The sequence below is a fragment of the Macrotis lagotis genome, chromosome 7 (genome assembly GCF_037893015.1).
Source record: "Macrotis lagotis isolate mMagLag1 chromosome 7, bilby.v1.9.chrom.fasta, whole genome shotgun sequence".
Taxonomy (NCBI): domain Eukaryota; kingdom Metazoa; phylum Chordata; class Mammalia; order Peramelemorphia; family Peramelidae; genus Macrotis; species Macrotis lagotis.
The window spans coordinates 181,577,628-181,593,881 of NC_133664.1; the positions used below are offsets into that span (position 1 = coordinate 181,577,628).

The window sequence follows — 16,254 nt, forward strand, 5'->3', positions numbered from 1 at the left end:
CAATACCAATCAATACCAAGTAGAAGCAATAAGAAAAATTCCATTCAAAATAACTACAAAATGCAGAAAACATCTGGGAGAAGCCTGCCAATATACCAGGAGAACTTCTATAAATACAACTATAATATACTCTTTTAGAAATAAAGGAAGACAAATAACTGGAGATGTTCAGTATTCGTGATTTGCCTATGGAAATATCATTAAAATAATTATACAGATTTAGTACTATACTACTCAAACTCCCAAGAAATTTCTCTATAGAACTAGAGAAAAACAAAATTAAAAAGCTTAGGATCTCAAGGGAAAAAGGAAAATAAAAGCAAGAATGAAGGGGAACATAGCATCATTAGACCTCAAATCATCTTATGAAGTAGTAAACATCAAAATTCTTCGGTCTTGGCTAAAAGACTTAATGAAACAGACTAGATGAGCAAGAATCAGAAGCCACTGAAAACAGTAGCCAAGTATATGATGAATTTTGATGAGTGTAAGAACATAAATGTTTAGGGGAAGGCACTCTTATTTGACAAGAACTAGAGAAGGGAAACTGTTAATGTTGTGCGGCAGAAATTAGGTTCAGGTCAGAACTTAAATGGCACATTCTATCGAATGCTAAACTTAAGAGTCAAGAAAACTTGAGTTTGAATCTTGTATCTATTAACTTGGGCAAATCATTTAATCTCTCCCAGCCTCAGTTTCCCTATGTGTATATTGGAAAGAATAATAGCACCTATATCATAGGGCTTTTGTGAGGAATGAAAGTGATAATATATGTAATGTGCTTCACAAACCTTTAAGTTTATAAAAATGTTAATTATTGTTATTATTAATAAGATAAACACACATATTTGATTTGAATAAGAAAAATCACATTGATCACATGAAATTATAGTCTAAATGCTTCATAGGTTGATACAGGTACTGTAAAAATGTTTGCTGTTATTAATAATTATGTTTTGTTGGTATTTATTAATAATTATTAGTAATAAGGTACACATTCATATTTGACTCAAAAAAGGCCATATAAAGTTTTATTTCAAATTCACAATAAGATAAATGTAAATTTAAAATAACTTTATGGCAACACTGTCACATTCATGAGACCCTACTTAGTTGAATTGTTCCAAATATTCATAAACAATTCATAGAGAAAAAGAGAACAACAAACATAGGCAAAGTTGTCAGTCTTTTTATAAGAGTATATTTTCAACATCATTAACAGAAGTGACCTTTGTATGCTAATATCTCATTCTATAATGAACTAAAGGCAATTAAGTGGCACAGTGGATAGAGCACAGGCCTTGGAATCAGGAGGACGGGAGTTCTAATCTAGCCTCAGACATTTGACATTATCTGTGTGATCTTGGGCAAGTCACTTAACCCTGATTGTCTTGCATCCAGTATCATCTCCAGTCTTCCTGATTTATATCTGGCCACTGCACCCAGATGACTCTGGAGGAGAAAGTGAGGCTAGTGACTTAGCACAACACCTCCTCACTCAAATCCAATTCATGTGCTTGTCATGGCATCGCCTCCCTGATGTCATGGTATTTGAGAATGAAGGACAAATACCATTGTTAATGAAGAAGTTAAAATGTCACTTAAAAAGATGAAATCAGGAAGACTGGATGGACCAGGGCAAATATACACTAAAGAAGTCTGTGCCAAAAAATGCTAGTATGATATTAAAAAAAAAAGAAAAGAAAATGATCAGTATTGGAGAGGATGGGGGGAAATTGGGTCACTGATGAGGTAGTGGAGTTGCGAACTGATTCAATCATTCTGGAGAGCAATCTGGAATTAAGTCCAAAGGGCTATAAAACTCTTTGGTCTAACAATACCACTTCTAGGTCTGTATCACAAAAGGGGAAAGACAAACATGTACAAAAATATTTATGGCAGTATTTTTTGTGGTGGCAAAAATCTTAGAAATGAAGGAAATGTCCATTATTTAGAAAATGACTGAATAAGCTGTGTTCCATGAGTTTAATGGAACACTATCGTGCAATAAAAATTGATGATCAGACAGATTAAAAAAAAAACCAAAAACATGGGGCCTTTATGAACTGATGCAAAGTGAAATGAGCAGAACCAGCAAAACAATATACATAGTGTAAGTAATATAGTGTGATGATCAATGTTGAATGAGCTAGCTTCTCATCAATACAATTAGGACTTGTGAAGGAAAATGCAATCCATACTCAGATAAAAAAGTGATGAACTCCGAATGGAATTGAAGCATATTTTTTCAGTTACTTTATTCTAATAGATTCTTTCCTTTTGATTTCTTTCTTTTTCCACAACTGAGATTAATATGGAAATATGTTTTATGTGTTAGCTTTATATAAAGTATATTAAATTGCCTGCTATCCTCAGAAGAGGGGAGGAGAGAGAATGAGGAAGAAAAATTTGGAACTCACAATCTTGTAAAATAAAAAGCTCAAGAAAGTGACTCGTGGTAGATGTAAGTAGGTTTCAATATATTGTTGTCATTTGAGAATTCAAGATTGGAAGAAGAGATGGGTAGTGAGAGAGAGGACAGCAGAATTCAAGTTCTGCCCTGTATCCTTGGGGAAGTCATGTATAAGAATTATCTAGGATAAAAAGGCATATTTTTCCTGTGATTTGCATTGATGGATGGAATATTCACATTTATTAGCTCCAAAAATATATTTAATATATTTACAGATTGAAAAATAATACATTTCTAACTGATATTTGATTATGATAAAAAGTTTTTCTAGTAATAATTAAAGTTAATGGAACTGATTACACTGTTCTCAGAATATTTTTCCTTCTAAAAATTCAAAACCTTTAGGAATATAGTTGATTTTTGATTTCTAGTTATGATTTCTATTACTGACTCTATGATCTCTCCAAGCTTCTATAAAACAGGAAAAAATATACCTATATTACATATCATTGAATTTCATTTCAAATGAAATAATATATGTGAAAATGATTTGAAAAACTTCAAAGGAAAGGTAAGGCATTACCATCAATCAATCAACAAAAATTAAGTAAGGAATTTTATGTGCCAGATACTATAGGGGCAGCTAGTAGTGCAGTGGATAGAGTACCAGCCCTGGAGTCAGGAGGCCTTGAGTTCAAAACTGGCCTCAGACACTTAATAATTAATTACCTTGCTCTGTGACCTCGGGCAAGTCACTTAACCCCACTGCCTTGTAAACCCCGCCCCCCGAAAAAAACCTAAACAAAAAAGCAGATACAATGCTAGATGCTATGGAAATAAATTTAAAGAATGATACAGCCCCTGCCTTCAGGGAGCTTTTGTTCTATTGAAGGAGACAACATGTACACATATAAATATTTGCAAAAATATTTACAACTAATATGCAAAATAAATTTTAATTTCCCAATAATTTTGTGAGCTCGGGAAATGCAAATTTTCTATAATGGTGGCATAAGGAAAATGATTATTGATTAGTGGTAGTGAAGAAAAAGAAATACAGTATTTAGTTTGACTGGCTTAAATGTAATTTATTTGTCACTTACCAGTCCCTGGATCAGAAATCAAGTTGAGGATTTTACCAGGTTCTGAGTCGATATTGAAGCAAATGTTCTTTTGACTTTTTGGTAGGTAAATGATAAAATGTGGATCATTCTCAACTGAAAAATAAACACAGAAAGTAAAAAAGCAAATAGGAAAGGAACAAAGCTAAAATGATGTTTAGTGTCTTCATTCTGAAGAGTTTCACTTATGATTTATAAATAAGCTAGTATCTAAATAATTTAGAAAAATTAAATATGTCTATTACTACTAAAGTTCTCTGATGCTGTATTGTAATATTACAGATGTTGGGTTATTGGACTTCTGGCAACCTATTTATAGAACTGGAAAGATTTTTAGTACAGACTTAGTGATAGGTTATATTTCTATTGTCCATAGGCTGTCCATGGAACAGCCTGTTTCAGAATTTAGAAAGGTTCATTTCTAGATTGTCTAAAGGTAATAAAATTTTCAGTCAAAGTCTATCTACTATGTTATGTAGTGGATACGGTCTGTTTTGGTGAAAGAAGTAACTATACCAAAATATTTAAGCACTATTTTGTGATTAAGTTTATTGTATCAAAATAAGTAGAAAACATTAGATTTTTTTGACACCAGAGCAAAAAGAAACAAACTACCTTGACAGCTTTTTTCTGTCTTCTATGGTGCTTAAATTGATTTTGCATCTACTTCTTTGACTTATTCTTCTCCATCTCCCTTTCTTCCCATAAACTCCCTCCTTTCCACACTGTGGACATTTCCCAAGGTTTAGATTTTTGCTGTATGTTCCTCAAACTCTTCTCAAAAAATTTATTATTCTCATAGCTTTAATTCAATCCACAAATATTACTTGGAAGTGTAAGATATTCTCTGCCTTCAAGCAGCTCACAATAGAATTTGGGAGATAAGATATAAACACACTAAAAATTAATGATACAAGTGATACCTGTCAATTCAACACAATAACACACAAAATATCACAAAATAGTACCATATATATTATTGACTGACATATAAATGATACAAATGCTGACTATGTTAATAGAGTCAACATGAAAAAAAATAGAATCATTGTATTCTTCAGGCTCCAAATAGTAGTTTAGCTTTGAAGTGTAAGTTGGATTTGTAAAGGGGGGAGACTTTGCCAAAAGTAGTACAGAAGTGATAAAAGGACAAAACATATTTATAGACATATATTAAAGAGAATATTAATCATCCCTGTTTGGTTAGAAAAATTGAATTTTGGTAAATTATGGTCTTGAAAAACCAGGATAAGAAATTTGGATTTTATTTTATAGATAATGGAGAGCCATTGATAGTGGCTATTAAAATCTCTTGTCCTATTTTATAGATAAAAGGGAAGAAATAGGAGTGGAGATGCTACATATTTTTTCCCTTTAGGCAATTTCTTCCTTGTTTTAGTTGAAACAGAACAGACTTGGAAAAGTGTTAGCAAGAGATCTGAGGAAGCTCTGGTTAAAGTCCATGTCTATGGAAATCACAAAATTCTTGATAAGAGAACTTTTAACAATAGCAACAATAATAGATGACATTTATATAGTGCTTAGTATGTTCACAAAACAGTGACAGGTAAATGCCATTTATAATCCTCAATATACAAATGAGGAAACTGAGACAAACAAAGGTGAAGTGTCTGAGGTCACACTTAAATTCAGGTTTTCCTGACTCTAAGCACAGTGAACCTACTGCCTCATGTTAGAGGTGGAATCCAGGGTAGCACTCCCTCTGTATCATTTTCCTAACTTATACTCACCCTCCCAGTTTGGATGCACAAATGGTTGCTGCTTTGGATTGTGGGGTTCTAAATCCTGTAGGTTTGCAATATTAATTTTAATCCTCAAAAAACCTCCACGGGTGTGCTTCCCGTTAGTGATGTCAGTAAATACAGTTTTCTCTTAGCAAAGGTAAATACTAAGATGATACAGTTAGATACAAAACATCCCTTACATAAACCTAGGGTGCACTCTTCTGCAATGTCATTATTATATAACAATATTATTATTTTGAAAATATTGGTTTAATGTTTGGTAATAGATTCAAAAGTTTGGTTCAAACTTCAGTGCCTTTCAGTAATTGACTTTAATGGCAATCACAGCTGAAGATTCCTCATGGAAGAGAGGTAAATACAAATAGAAAAGGTGTATTATAGGCGCACATTATTAAATCATTTTTTCAGTCCTATCCACCAATGCTACAAAGGCTTTTATTGAAATTTGAATAGTAAATTTACAATTTTTATTCCCTGATTTAAATTAACCAAGAGCTTACTGCTTTCTCTAAATACTTTAATAATTCACTATTTCTCCAAAGAAAGTTAAGAATTCTTAGACTAGCATTCAACCTCCCTACAATCTGATACTATCTAACTTTTCCAGTTTTTTACTATTGCCCTCCATGGTCTAGGCAACTAGTGGGTAGATTTCCAGACCTGGAATCAGGAAAATCTGAGATCAAGTTCAGTCTTAGATACTTATTAGAAGTATTGACTCTGGACAAGTTACTTAACCTTTATTTATCTCAGTTTTCCAATCTGTAAAATGGGAATGAAAATAGCACCTATGTCACAGGTCAGGAAGATGCAATAAGATAATATTTGTAATGAGCTTAATATAGTGTTTAACCTGTAATAAGCTCTATCAAATTGTCAGATGTTATTATTTGTATAATAATAATACTAATAGTCCAGCTAGGATGGACTACTCTGTCAGCTATATACACTCCATGTTTTCTTATTTCTATGCTTTTCCTAGGTGGGGCACTGGACCTTGAGTGAGGAAGACCTGAATTCAAGTCCAGGCTCATATACTTATTAAGACATGAACCTGGTAAGATCACTTAACCTTTGTCCTCCTCATTTTCCTCAACTATAAGATAGGGATAATAACAGCTTCTACCTCACAGTGTTGTTGTATTAAATGATATAATGCTTGTAATGTATTTAATATAATATCTGGCACATAGTCAAAACTATAGAAATGTTTATTCCCCTTCCTCCTTTATTCACATGTTTCTTCTAATGTCTGGAATGTTTTTCTTCTCTTCATCTAGTTCTATTGAAATCTTATCTATTATTTAGACCCAATTCAAATTTTTGTTCTATGAAGCCTTCTTTGATCCTTTAATCTGTGATGATCTTTCCTACTTAGCTTTGTTAACACTTCCCCTTTGTATTTAGTTATTATTTCATGTTACAGTTGTTTGTGTCTATGTTATACTACCTTTCTAGACTATGATTTATTTAAATCAATAAGACTCTGATTTATTTAATTTTTATATCTCTCCGTACTACCTATTATACACATCTGCATCTAGTAGATACTTAATAAACATGTGTTGAAGTCTGTAGAAGTTGAATTATCTTCAGATCAGAAAACTTATTACCCCCTTGATCTTTGAACTAAATGTAGCAATTTCTGCTTCTCATATAGTTGGGGATTTATCTCCTTTTTTCTAGAAGACAGTCATATTGAACTTGAAAAATCCTCCAGTTCTCTGGAATATAGATCTTGGCTTGAGAAATATCAAATTTCTATGAGATTGTACATGAAATGAGATCTAGGAAGTAAAGAGAAGGGGTCAAAAATCTTTTACCTCTCATTACATGAGGAGGAGGAGTTGCTACCAGCACCTGAGCTTGTTTGGCACTCATTGGACCCATTGTTGGTGTAGGTTTGGCCCAAGATGGGATTGAACTTTGAGTAGTCTTCTTCCCATTTGATAATAAGGTACCTGTGTAGATAGAAAAATGGATTCTAGTTATCAAGGAACACATTCCAAACACATACACTATTGTAATTGTTTATAAATAAATAATATTAAATCTGTTCTATTTAATTTGCAGTATCACTTAACTGTAGACCCTCTTCTTTAATTTCTACCCTATATTCCATCCCTTTTCAATCATGTCCATGTGTGTCAGCTACTTTAGTATTTTAAAATTATCACCATTGTTGAAAGATTATTATCAGATGTAGTTATTTATAATATGAAGCTGTTAGTCCAAATGATCTCTAAGGTCTTTGTAGCTTTAATATTTTATGATTCTACAATTTAAAAAGGATCATTCACTGCTGGATCCCAGCAAAAGTTAAATTCAGTTTTCTAGCTATACACAAGCTGTTTCTATTAGGAGCTGGCATGCCTCTAAGAGCTAGAATCTCAATCATGCAATCATACAAGGGCGATCCTTGTTGTTTTAGTCATTTCAATTGGGTCCAATTTTTCATGACCCTACTTGGGTTTTTCTTGGCAAATATACTGGAGTAATTTTCCATTTCCATATCTAACTCATTTTACAAGTGAGGAAACTGAGGCAAACAGGGTTGAGTGATAAGTATCTGAGAGCAAATTTGAACTCAGGTTTTTCTGACTCCACTGTGTCACCAAGTTTCCCTAAGGTACCTATTTCCTTGAAAATCAATGATTATTTTGCCTCACAAAGCACTACAGGTTTGAGAAGTCCTACATAAAACTAAGGAGGCAAACTCAATGTAATTCCTTTCCACTATACACACACACACACACACACACACACACACACACACACACACACATATATATATTTGATAAAACTAAAGAGAATTCATGAATAGAGTCACATTAGTAAAGACCATACTTATTTCCAACTGTTCAGTGCTAGGCAGTTTGCACTGGAACTGATTCAGGACAATTGAAGACTTTGTGGTGGGGTCTAGAATCTTAGGGTTGGTGGTTGTGGTGAAAGGAGATTCCCCATTCCTTGATTAATTTAACTTATCTAATTTAACTTATCTAATTAAGTTAATCAAATTAATCAGGAACAGAAGCTAGGAGATGTTGATTAAAAAATATTATGAATTACCACAAGTACAAAAGGAAAGAGTATTTCAATAATAAGTAAGGAGGAGGACTCATGTAAATTAGTTGGTTATTTCTAATTATGTAAGCAGTTTCCTAATTCTGATCCTGTAATCCTTAACTAGCAGTTTTCTTATCTTGATTTGATTTTCCAAGTAGATTGCTCTGCTGGAGAAAGATGTTCCCATTATAAAATATGAAATTGGTTTTCTGTTACAAATCATTCTCCTCTTTTCCAAGGTCTTGATCACTCTCAAATCATTTGGTCTCACAAAAATGAGAAAATCTTTGGAGAGAGTGGTGGCAGAGATATGGCCTTTTTATACTTTGTCCTTTCAACTTTGACATAATCCTATGATTAAGTGACTCTTACTTCATTATTGTTCTTAGAACAAGAATTGTTATTTCCTGAATCCAGGCATTTTCACTAACTCTCTCCCATACTAGGAATTTTCTTCCTCCTCCCAGCTTCCTTCAAGTTCCAGCTAAAATCCTATCTTTAATTAAGTTCCTCTTAATTTTAGTGACTTACCTTTGTTGATTATTTCAGATTTATTAAATATATATATATATATCTTATGTGAACATATTTATTTGCATTTGTCTTCCTCATTAGACTATGAGTCCTTGAGAGAAGGGATCGTTTTTTCTAAAGATTTTATTTTATTTTGAATTTTACAATTTTCCTCCTAATCTTGCTATCCTCCCCCTACCCCCCCACAAGAAGGCAGTCTGTCCATCTTTTTGTTTACATGGTATACATTGATCTAAGTTGAATGTAATAAGAGAGAAATGATATCCTTAAGGAAGAAAAATAAAGTATAAGAAATAGCAAAATTACATAATAAGATAACTTTTTTTTCTAAGTTGAAGATAAGAGTCTTTGGTCTTTGTTCAAACTCCACAGTTCTTTCTCTGGATACAGATGGTACTCTCCATGGCAGATAGCCCCAAATTGTTACTAATTGTTGCACTGATGGAATGAGCAAGTCCATCAAGGCTGATAGTCACCCCCATGTTGCTTTTAGGATGTACAAAGTTCTTCTGGTTGTGCTCATCTCACTCAGTATCAGTTGATGCAAATCCCTCCAGGCTTCCCTGAATTCCCATCCCTCCTGGTTTCTAATAGAACAATAGTGTTCCATCACACATATATATGCCACAATTTGTTAAGCCATTCCCCAATTGAAGGACATTCACTTAATTTCCAATTCTTTGCCACCACAAACAGGGGTGCTATGAACATTTTTGTTAAGTGATGTTTTTACCCTTTTTCATCATCTCTTCAGGGTATAGACCCAGTAGTGGTATTTCTGGATCAAAGGGTATGCACATTTTTGTTGCCCTTTGGGTGTAGTTCCAAATTTCTCTCCAGAAAGGTTGGATGAGTTCACAGCTCCACCAACATTGTAATAGTGTCCTGGATTTCCCACAACCCTTCCAACAATGATCATTGTCCTTTCTGGTCATATTGGCCAGTCTGAGAGGTGTGAGGTGGTACCTCAGATAAGCTTTAATTTGCATTTCTCTAATAAGTAATGATTTAAAGCAATTTTTCATATGACTATGGATTGCTTTGATCTCCTCATCTGTAAATTGCCTTTGCATGTCCTTTGACCATTTGTCATTTGGGGAATAGCTTTTTTTTTAAAAAAATTTTGACTCAATTCTCTATATATTTTAGAAATGAGTTCTTTGTCAGAAACATTAGTTGTAAAGATTGTTTCCCAGTTTACTACATTTCTTTTGATCTTGTTACAGTGGTTTTTGTCTGTGCAAAAGCTTTTTAATTTAATGTAATCAAAATCATCTAGTTTGTTTTTGGTGATGTTCTCCATCTCTTCCTTAGTCATAAACTGCTCCCATTTCCATAGATCTGACAGGTAAACTAGTCCTTGATCTTCTAGTTTGCCTATAGTATTGTTTTTTATGTCTAAATCCTGATTTGGATCTTATCTTGGTATAGGGTGAAGGGATTGTCTTTTAACTTTTTTTTGTCTTTCCCCCCTCCCCCAGTACTTAAAACAGTATATGGTAAAGAGTAAGTACTTAATAAATATTTATTGACTGACTGAGATCACAGGATCTCTTGTTGAATATCAAACTACTAGTATTAACTTACCAACTACCATTAACAAGTCTGAAAATATAGACATCATTTATTGTGATATATGCAATTGCTTCTCAAATGTCACAGATGTCAGTCACCAAGAAAGGTAAGTAAAAGGAACCAATAGAGTGACCATTCCAAAGTGCACCATCTTGATCAGAGCATTGACCTAGCCAAAAATTCGATTAGAGCAATTTTTCATATGACTATGGATTACTTTGATCTCCTCAACTGTAAGGCTGGGCTTTAAAGTGACACAAGGTGGCTGAGACTTTGATCCAGGGACAGAGATAATCTCTGCTTCTGGGCTAAATGAAAACACTTACCCTGACAGCAAGGTCTTCTGTGATCCATTGGAGAATCTGCCAGCATTCTTTCATCCCCATCAGCATTTTCAATCAACATAGCAGTAAGTGGACTTACAACATGGTGGTCCAAAGACATCTGCAGGATGGTTCTTGTTATTCTCTTTTTGTCAAGGTTTGTGATAGCCAGACTCCTATATTGGGGAAGAGGAAACACAAACCATTACCAAAACATTTCAGACTGAATTAAAGACTTGTTCTGGGAATTCAATCTGGACCTAAGTTGACTCCTACATTTGTGGGGAAATGCTCAGTTGATTGCTATATCATGATATAATGATATAAGGCTGTATCAATGTAGTCAAAATTCTATGTGTGCTACAAATTTATTTGTTAAACTTTCCTAAAAATGTTTTAACTGATCTTTTTTTTTAGCATCATTGTAGTTATCCTTAATATTCTTCTTCTTCTCTCTCCCAGACAGTTATTCCATATAACAACTAGTATTAAAAAAAAAAAGATCAGCACAACTGAACAATACTTTAAAAAATTCTCAAAAGATGTACCATGCATGAACTGATGCTGAGTGAGATGAGCAGAACCAGAAAAACACTGTACACCCTAACAGCAGCATGGGGGTGATGATCAACCTTGATGGACTTGCTCATTCCATCAGTGCAACAATTGGGAACAATTTTGGGCTGTTGGCAAAGGAGAATGCCATCTGTATCCAGATAAGGAGCTGTGGAATTTGAACAAAGTGCAAGGACTATTCCCTTTAATTTAGGGAAAAAACCAGATATCTTATTGTCTGATCTTGTTACCTCTGAGACTTCTCTTCTCTTCTTTAAGGATATGATTTCTCTCTCATCACACCCAGTTTGGATCAAGGTACAACATGGAAACAAAGTAAAGACTGACAGAGTGCTTTCCGTGGAGGGTGGGGTGGGGGGAGGGAAGCAAGATTGGGGAGAAAATTGTAAAACTCAAATAATATCTTTAATAAAAATAAATTAAAAAAAAAGATGTACCATGTTTGCAACTGTGGTCCTCCCATACCCAAAGAGAATTAGAGATATCTTCTAATATTTCTTTGATTTAGTCCTGCTTGTGCTTTATAATTTTGTTATATTCATTTTACATTTTTTTGATGTTTGATGGTTCTTTCCATTTATAATTGTTGTAGTCATTTTATATATTGTTTACTTGGTTTTTTTTACTTCACCTTGCATCAGTCCATGCAGATCTTTTCATGCTTTTCTGTATTCATCATATACATAAGGACAGTATTATTCAATTATATTCATATAATATAATTTGTTTTGCTATTCCCCAGTCAATGGGTATCTACTTTGTTTCCAATTCTTTGTATCACAAAAGGTGCTGCTATAAAAATTTTGCTATATATAGGAATTTTTTCCCTCATCAGTAATTTCCTTGGTATATATAAGTTCAGTAAGGGAGTCTCCAGTCCAAAGGGTATGGAAATTTTAGTTACCTTATTTGCATAATGACAAATTACTTTCCCAGTTGGTTGTACCATTTTATAGCTCCACAACAATGTATTAGTGTGCCTATCAATCCACAACCCTTCCAAAACTCACTGTTGATATTTTTTGTCATCTTTGCAAATTTGCAAGGTGTGTTATTTTGAGTCAGCTCATTTATAAAAAGGGATGAGTATTCTTCACCTTGATTTCATCAAGAAGACTAAAGGCTGTGCTCCATAACCTTCCCTCCATCACAGAATCACTCTACAATGCTTTAATCAAGAAACAACCATACACCATTTGCCTGTTATTTCTTATGCATTAACTTTCACTGTTGATAATGACACTATTTTTGAAACAGAGATATACAATATAAATTTGTAGATTAAATGCCATACAAATTCAATTGCCAAGGGGTTACTTTGTAGAGCTAGATAAATAAACATTCATCTGGAAGAGCAAAAGGTCAAGATTCTCAAGGGTAATAATTAAAAAAAGAAAGAAGGAAACCAATCATGATCAGGTCTTAAATTACATAATCTAAAGCAATAAATATCAAAATTATTTGGTAATTAATAATAGCTAACATTTATATACTGCTTAATATATGCCAGGCTGACTGTTTAAAAATGAAATCAAACAGAAAAGTTGATTGGTGGAACAGATTAGAGAAACAAGACTCAGAAGAAAACATAATAACAACATCCTTGATAAATCAAAGGACTCCATTTAATAAACAAAAACCCGGAAAACAGTTTGCAAGAAATTAGGTGTAGTTATAAAAATTACATAGCATACCATAATCAATTGTGAATGGATACATGATATAAATATGAAAGATCATATAAAAATTAGAGGCAAAGAAATGGAGATGCTTTTCATAACTATGGATAGGGTGAGAATTATTACCTAAATAAAGGATGGAGGCAATAAAATTGAAATGTTAATTAAGTAGAATAAATGTATTTAGAAGTGGAGGGAAAATTAAGTGGGAAGTATTTACAGGAATTTCTGATAAAATTTGAATATGAAAAATAAAGTCTTGATACAACTATTTTTTGATACAACTATTAAGAAGAAACATATCCCCATAAATAAGTAGTCAAAAGAGATGAACAGTAAGTTCTCAAATAAAGAGAAGCAAATCATCCACACATATATGGACAAAAATGTTCCATTTAATAAGAAATATTGTAAATTTAAAAAAACCCTTATTTTATACCCATCAGATTGATAAAGCTAACAAGAGGAGAAACAAGGTACTGTAGGGGTGCAGATGCAGTAATATATACTATTTTATAAATATATATTCACTGAGCCTTTGTTTACTCATTTGTAAAGTGGAGGTAACAAAATTTATACTATTTACCTCAGAGAATTGTTTTGACATATTCTTTGTAAACTGTTAAGTGCTTTATAAATGATTATATTCAAGAATGATCCAACTCATTAGTAGTTTAGGGTGAAGCTTCAACTATCCTCAAGAATTTATTAAACTCCTTGAATTAGGAGCTGGGGAAAATACTTTTCTAAACTATGTAATATAAAGTTGCAATTGTCCTGTGTGTCTTCTTGAGAATTTCTGAAAATTTCTGATTTGTATATCAAGAAAGTAAGAAAACAGTCAATTCTTTAGAAGTTGTTGATTTTTGCTTACCTTTCAGATAGAAGTTGGTTTATGGTTAGATAAGCCCATAATTTCCTAGTGAAGTCAGGGTCAGCATGCTTGTCCTTTGACAAGAAGGCATCTAAGCCCTCCATTTCTGCAAGAGTATCCATGACTAACTGTGCATTGGCCTGAAGGATAAAAAGTTCAATTGAAATAAGTCTGAGAAGTAGATCTATCAATTGACATATCTGCAGCATGTAGAGTTACAATGGGTAGTGGTGATGGCAATAATGATTTTTTTTGTAAGGGAAGGTTTTGAGGGAGCAAATAGAATCTGAAAAAGGTATATATGCTCTTATTCTTTTGTTTCAGGCATAGAAGAGAAAGGGTATTAATCAATCACTTTTTAAACATTATTAAGACACTATGCTAAGCCACTGGTATACAAAAAAGGGGGAGTCAATGTCTTTCCTCAATGATATTCCATCTGAAGAGAGAACATAGGCATATATAAACATATGTAAAATCACTGTTGTGGGGAAGGGCACTAGCTGCTGGGGAACTCAGGAAAGGTCACACTTGAACTGAGTCTTGAAGGAAATTTAGGATTCTAACAAAAACCTTCAGCATCAGCAAAGAAAACATACCGATGTAGCTGTGATGATACTTTCCACATAGTCCAACTTATCAGGTTCAACTTTTCCTGCCACCACTATTTCTGAACCTCCAAAATAGTTATGGAAACTGTTCTGAGTAACATCTGTCACAAACTCCTGGGGATAGTTAAATTGAACATTTCGGAGCAATGGTGTGGAGACCTGGTTGTAGAATTGCTGCAAATTAAAAAAAAATAATTACTTTCATATGTATAGCAGATTTTCTGAGGATTTCATCCAATATCATCTTATTTACATCCGCACAGCATCTCCATTGCATCTATCACAGTGATATGTATAAGGTATAAAGAAATACATATCTACTAAACCTATATGGCCTGTGAGAAGCTACTTGGCATAGTAACTCAGAATCAAAGCCAGGAAGACCTGAGTTTAAGATCTTCATAACTTCCAGTAGCAATGGATAAAATAATAAAATAACTTAGCTCATTCATAATACCAGAAAGCACAGAGCTTGAGTTTTTGCATTAGGAAGACTCAAAAGGCAGAGTAGTGGCATAGTTGTTAATGACCTCTTTTGCAACAGGATGTAAGTAATGAGAAAGATCAGATTCTGTCTTTTACAACAATGTGAAGTTCTCCTGGCTTTTCCCAGTTATTGCCTAGGGTGAACAAAACACTGGGCTTTAGGGTGGCAAAGATCAACATAGCAATCTCGTGTGTGTGTGTGTGTGTGTGTGTGTGTGTGTGTGTGTGTGTGTGTGTGTGTCTTATTCTCACCATGACTGAATGCTAAATTCTTTCTGGCTTCTTATTCAATGAACAATATCACCACTGTAGCAATATAAATGTAGTGAAGGGAAGAGAAGAACTGAAAACCCTTCACTATCTTGAGTCAGGTTCTTAGAAGCCCTTGATTTCTAGATTTGAGGTGTCTAGATGGCATAATGAATAGAACACTGTTTTGCTTGGAGTCAGAAAAACCTGAGTTCAAATCCTGACCCAATATTTATTAGTTGTATAATCCTGGGTCCCCCTCACCTGTAAAATGGGTGATGAACACTTACATCATGGCATTGTTATAGGAGACAAATAAAACAATATATGTAAAATGTTTTCTGAACTTTATGTGTTAAGTGCTCTATATATTATCTACTGTTATTTTAGATTTCATGAATTTGACAGAACGTATTTAGTATCAAGAGTTTCATTTGATTCTCTTCCATAAAGTGTAGGCTTTTTCTTCTTCAGCAGACACAATTAGTGAAGAAAGAAAATGGGGACAAAGAGTACCTTAAGCTGTAAAGAGGTATCCTGGTTTCCATAAATTCTTTGAGCAACTCCATGGTTTTCTCGAGATAGCCTCTCCAAGAAGTCATAATCAACATCAAAACCTATCCCCAGACTGAACAGGGAGATATTATCTTGCATGCTTCCTCTGACATTCTTTTGGATATTGGACAATTTTAGCTCTCCTGAAATTGAGGGTGTGAGAGAGGGAAGAGAGAGATGTAACAGGCTTATTGAGTCATAAATTTTATTTGAAAGAAATATGACTAAAAATATTGCAATTACTCATTTAAATTTCACTAGATGAAATGTTTTCTTTTTCATATCTTTTAAAATATTTTTCTTGGGTGGCTAGGTGGTGCAGTGGATAGAGCACTGGCCTTGGAGTCAGGAGTACCTGAGTTCAAATCTGGCCTCAGACACTTAATAATTACCTAGCCGTGTGGCCTTGGGCAAGCCACTTAA

The 16,254-nt window shown here is 33.6% G+C and overlaps 2 protein-coding genes across 6 annotated transcripts in view; one reads left to right on the forward strand and one right to left on the reverse strand.

Annotated features, from left to right (window-relative positions):
• The window catches only part of KIN (Kin17 DNA and RNA binding protein), a 111,089-nt gene that overhangs the window by 67,845 nt on the left and 26,990 nt on the right, over window positions 1–16,254 (forward strand). Inside the window, exons 15-16 of one of the 2 annotated variants that reach the window (XR_012470140.1) lie at window positions 6,283–6,357; window positions 11,264–11,723. The gene's annotated coding sequence lies outside the window, so the exon portion shown is untranslated. Of the gene's footprint in view, window positions 1–6,282; window positions 6,358–11,263; window positions 11,724–16,254 lie in introns of those variants that run through there. The other variant, XR_012470141.1, reaches the window with a different exon arrangement.
• The window catches only part of ITIH2 (inter-alpha-trypsin inhibitor heavy chain 2), a 48,777-nt gene that overhangs the window by 7,978 nt on the left and 24,545 nt on the right, over window positions 1–16,254 (reverse strand). For all 4 annotated transcript variants that reach the window (XM_074194167.1, XM_074194168.1, XM_074194166.1 and 1 more), the window contains exons 13-18: window positions 15,793–15,974; window positions 14,530–14,715; window positions 13,931–14,070; window positions 10,805–10,977; window positions 7,124–7,261; window positions 3,517–3,630 (exon numbers count right to left, since the gene is read on the reverse strand). In XM_074194167.1, coding sequence (XP_074050268.1) covers window positions 3,517–3,630; window positions 7,124–7,261; window positions 10,805–10,977; window positions 13,931–14,070; window positions 14,530–14,715; window positions 15,793–15,974 — 933 coding nt within the window. The remainder of the gene's footprint in view (window positions 1–3,516; window positions 3,631–7,123; window positions 7,262–10,804; window positions 10,978–13,930; window positions 14,071–14,529; window positions 14,716–15,792; window positions 15,975–16,254) is intronic.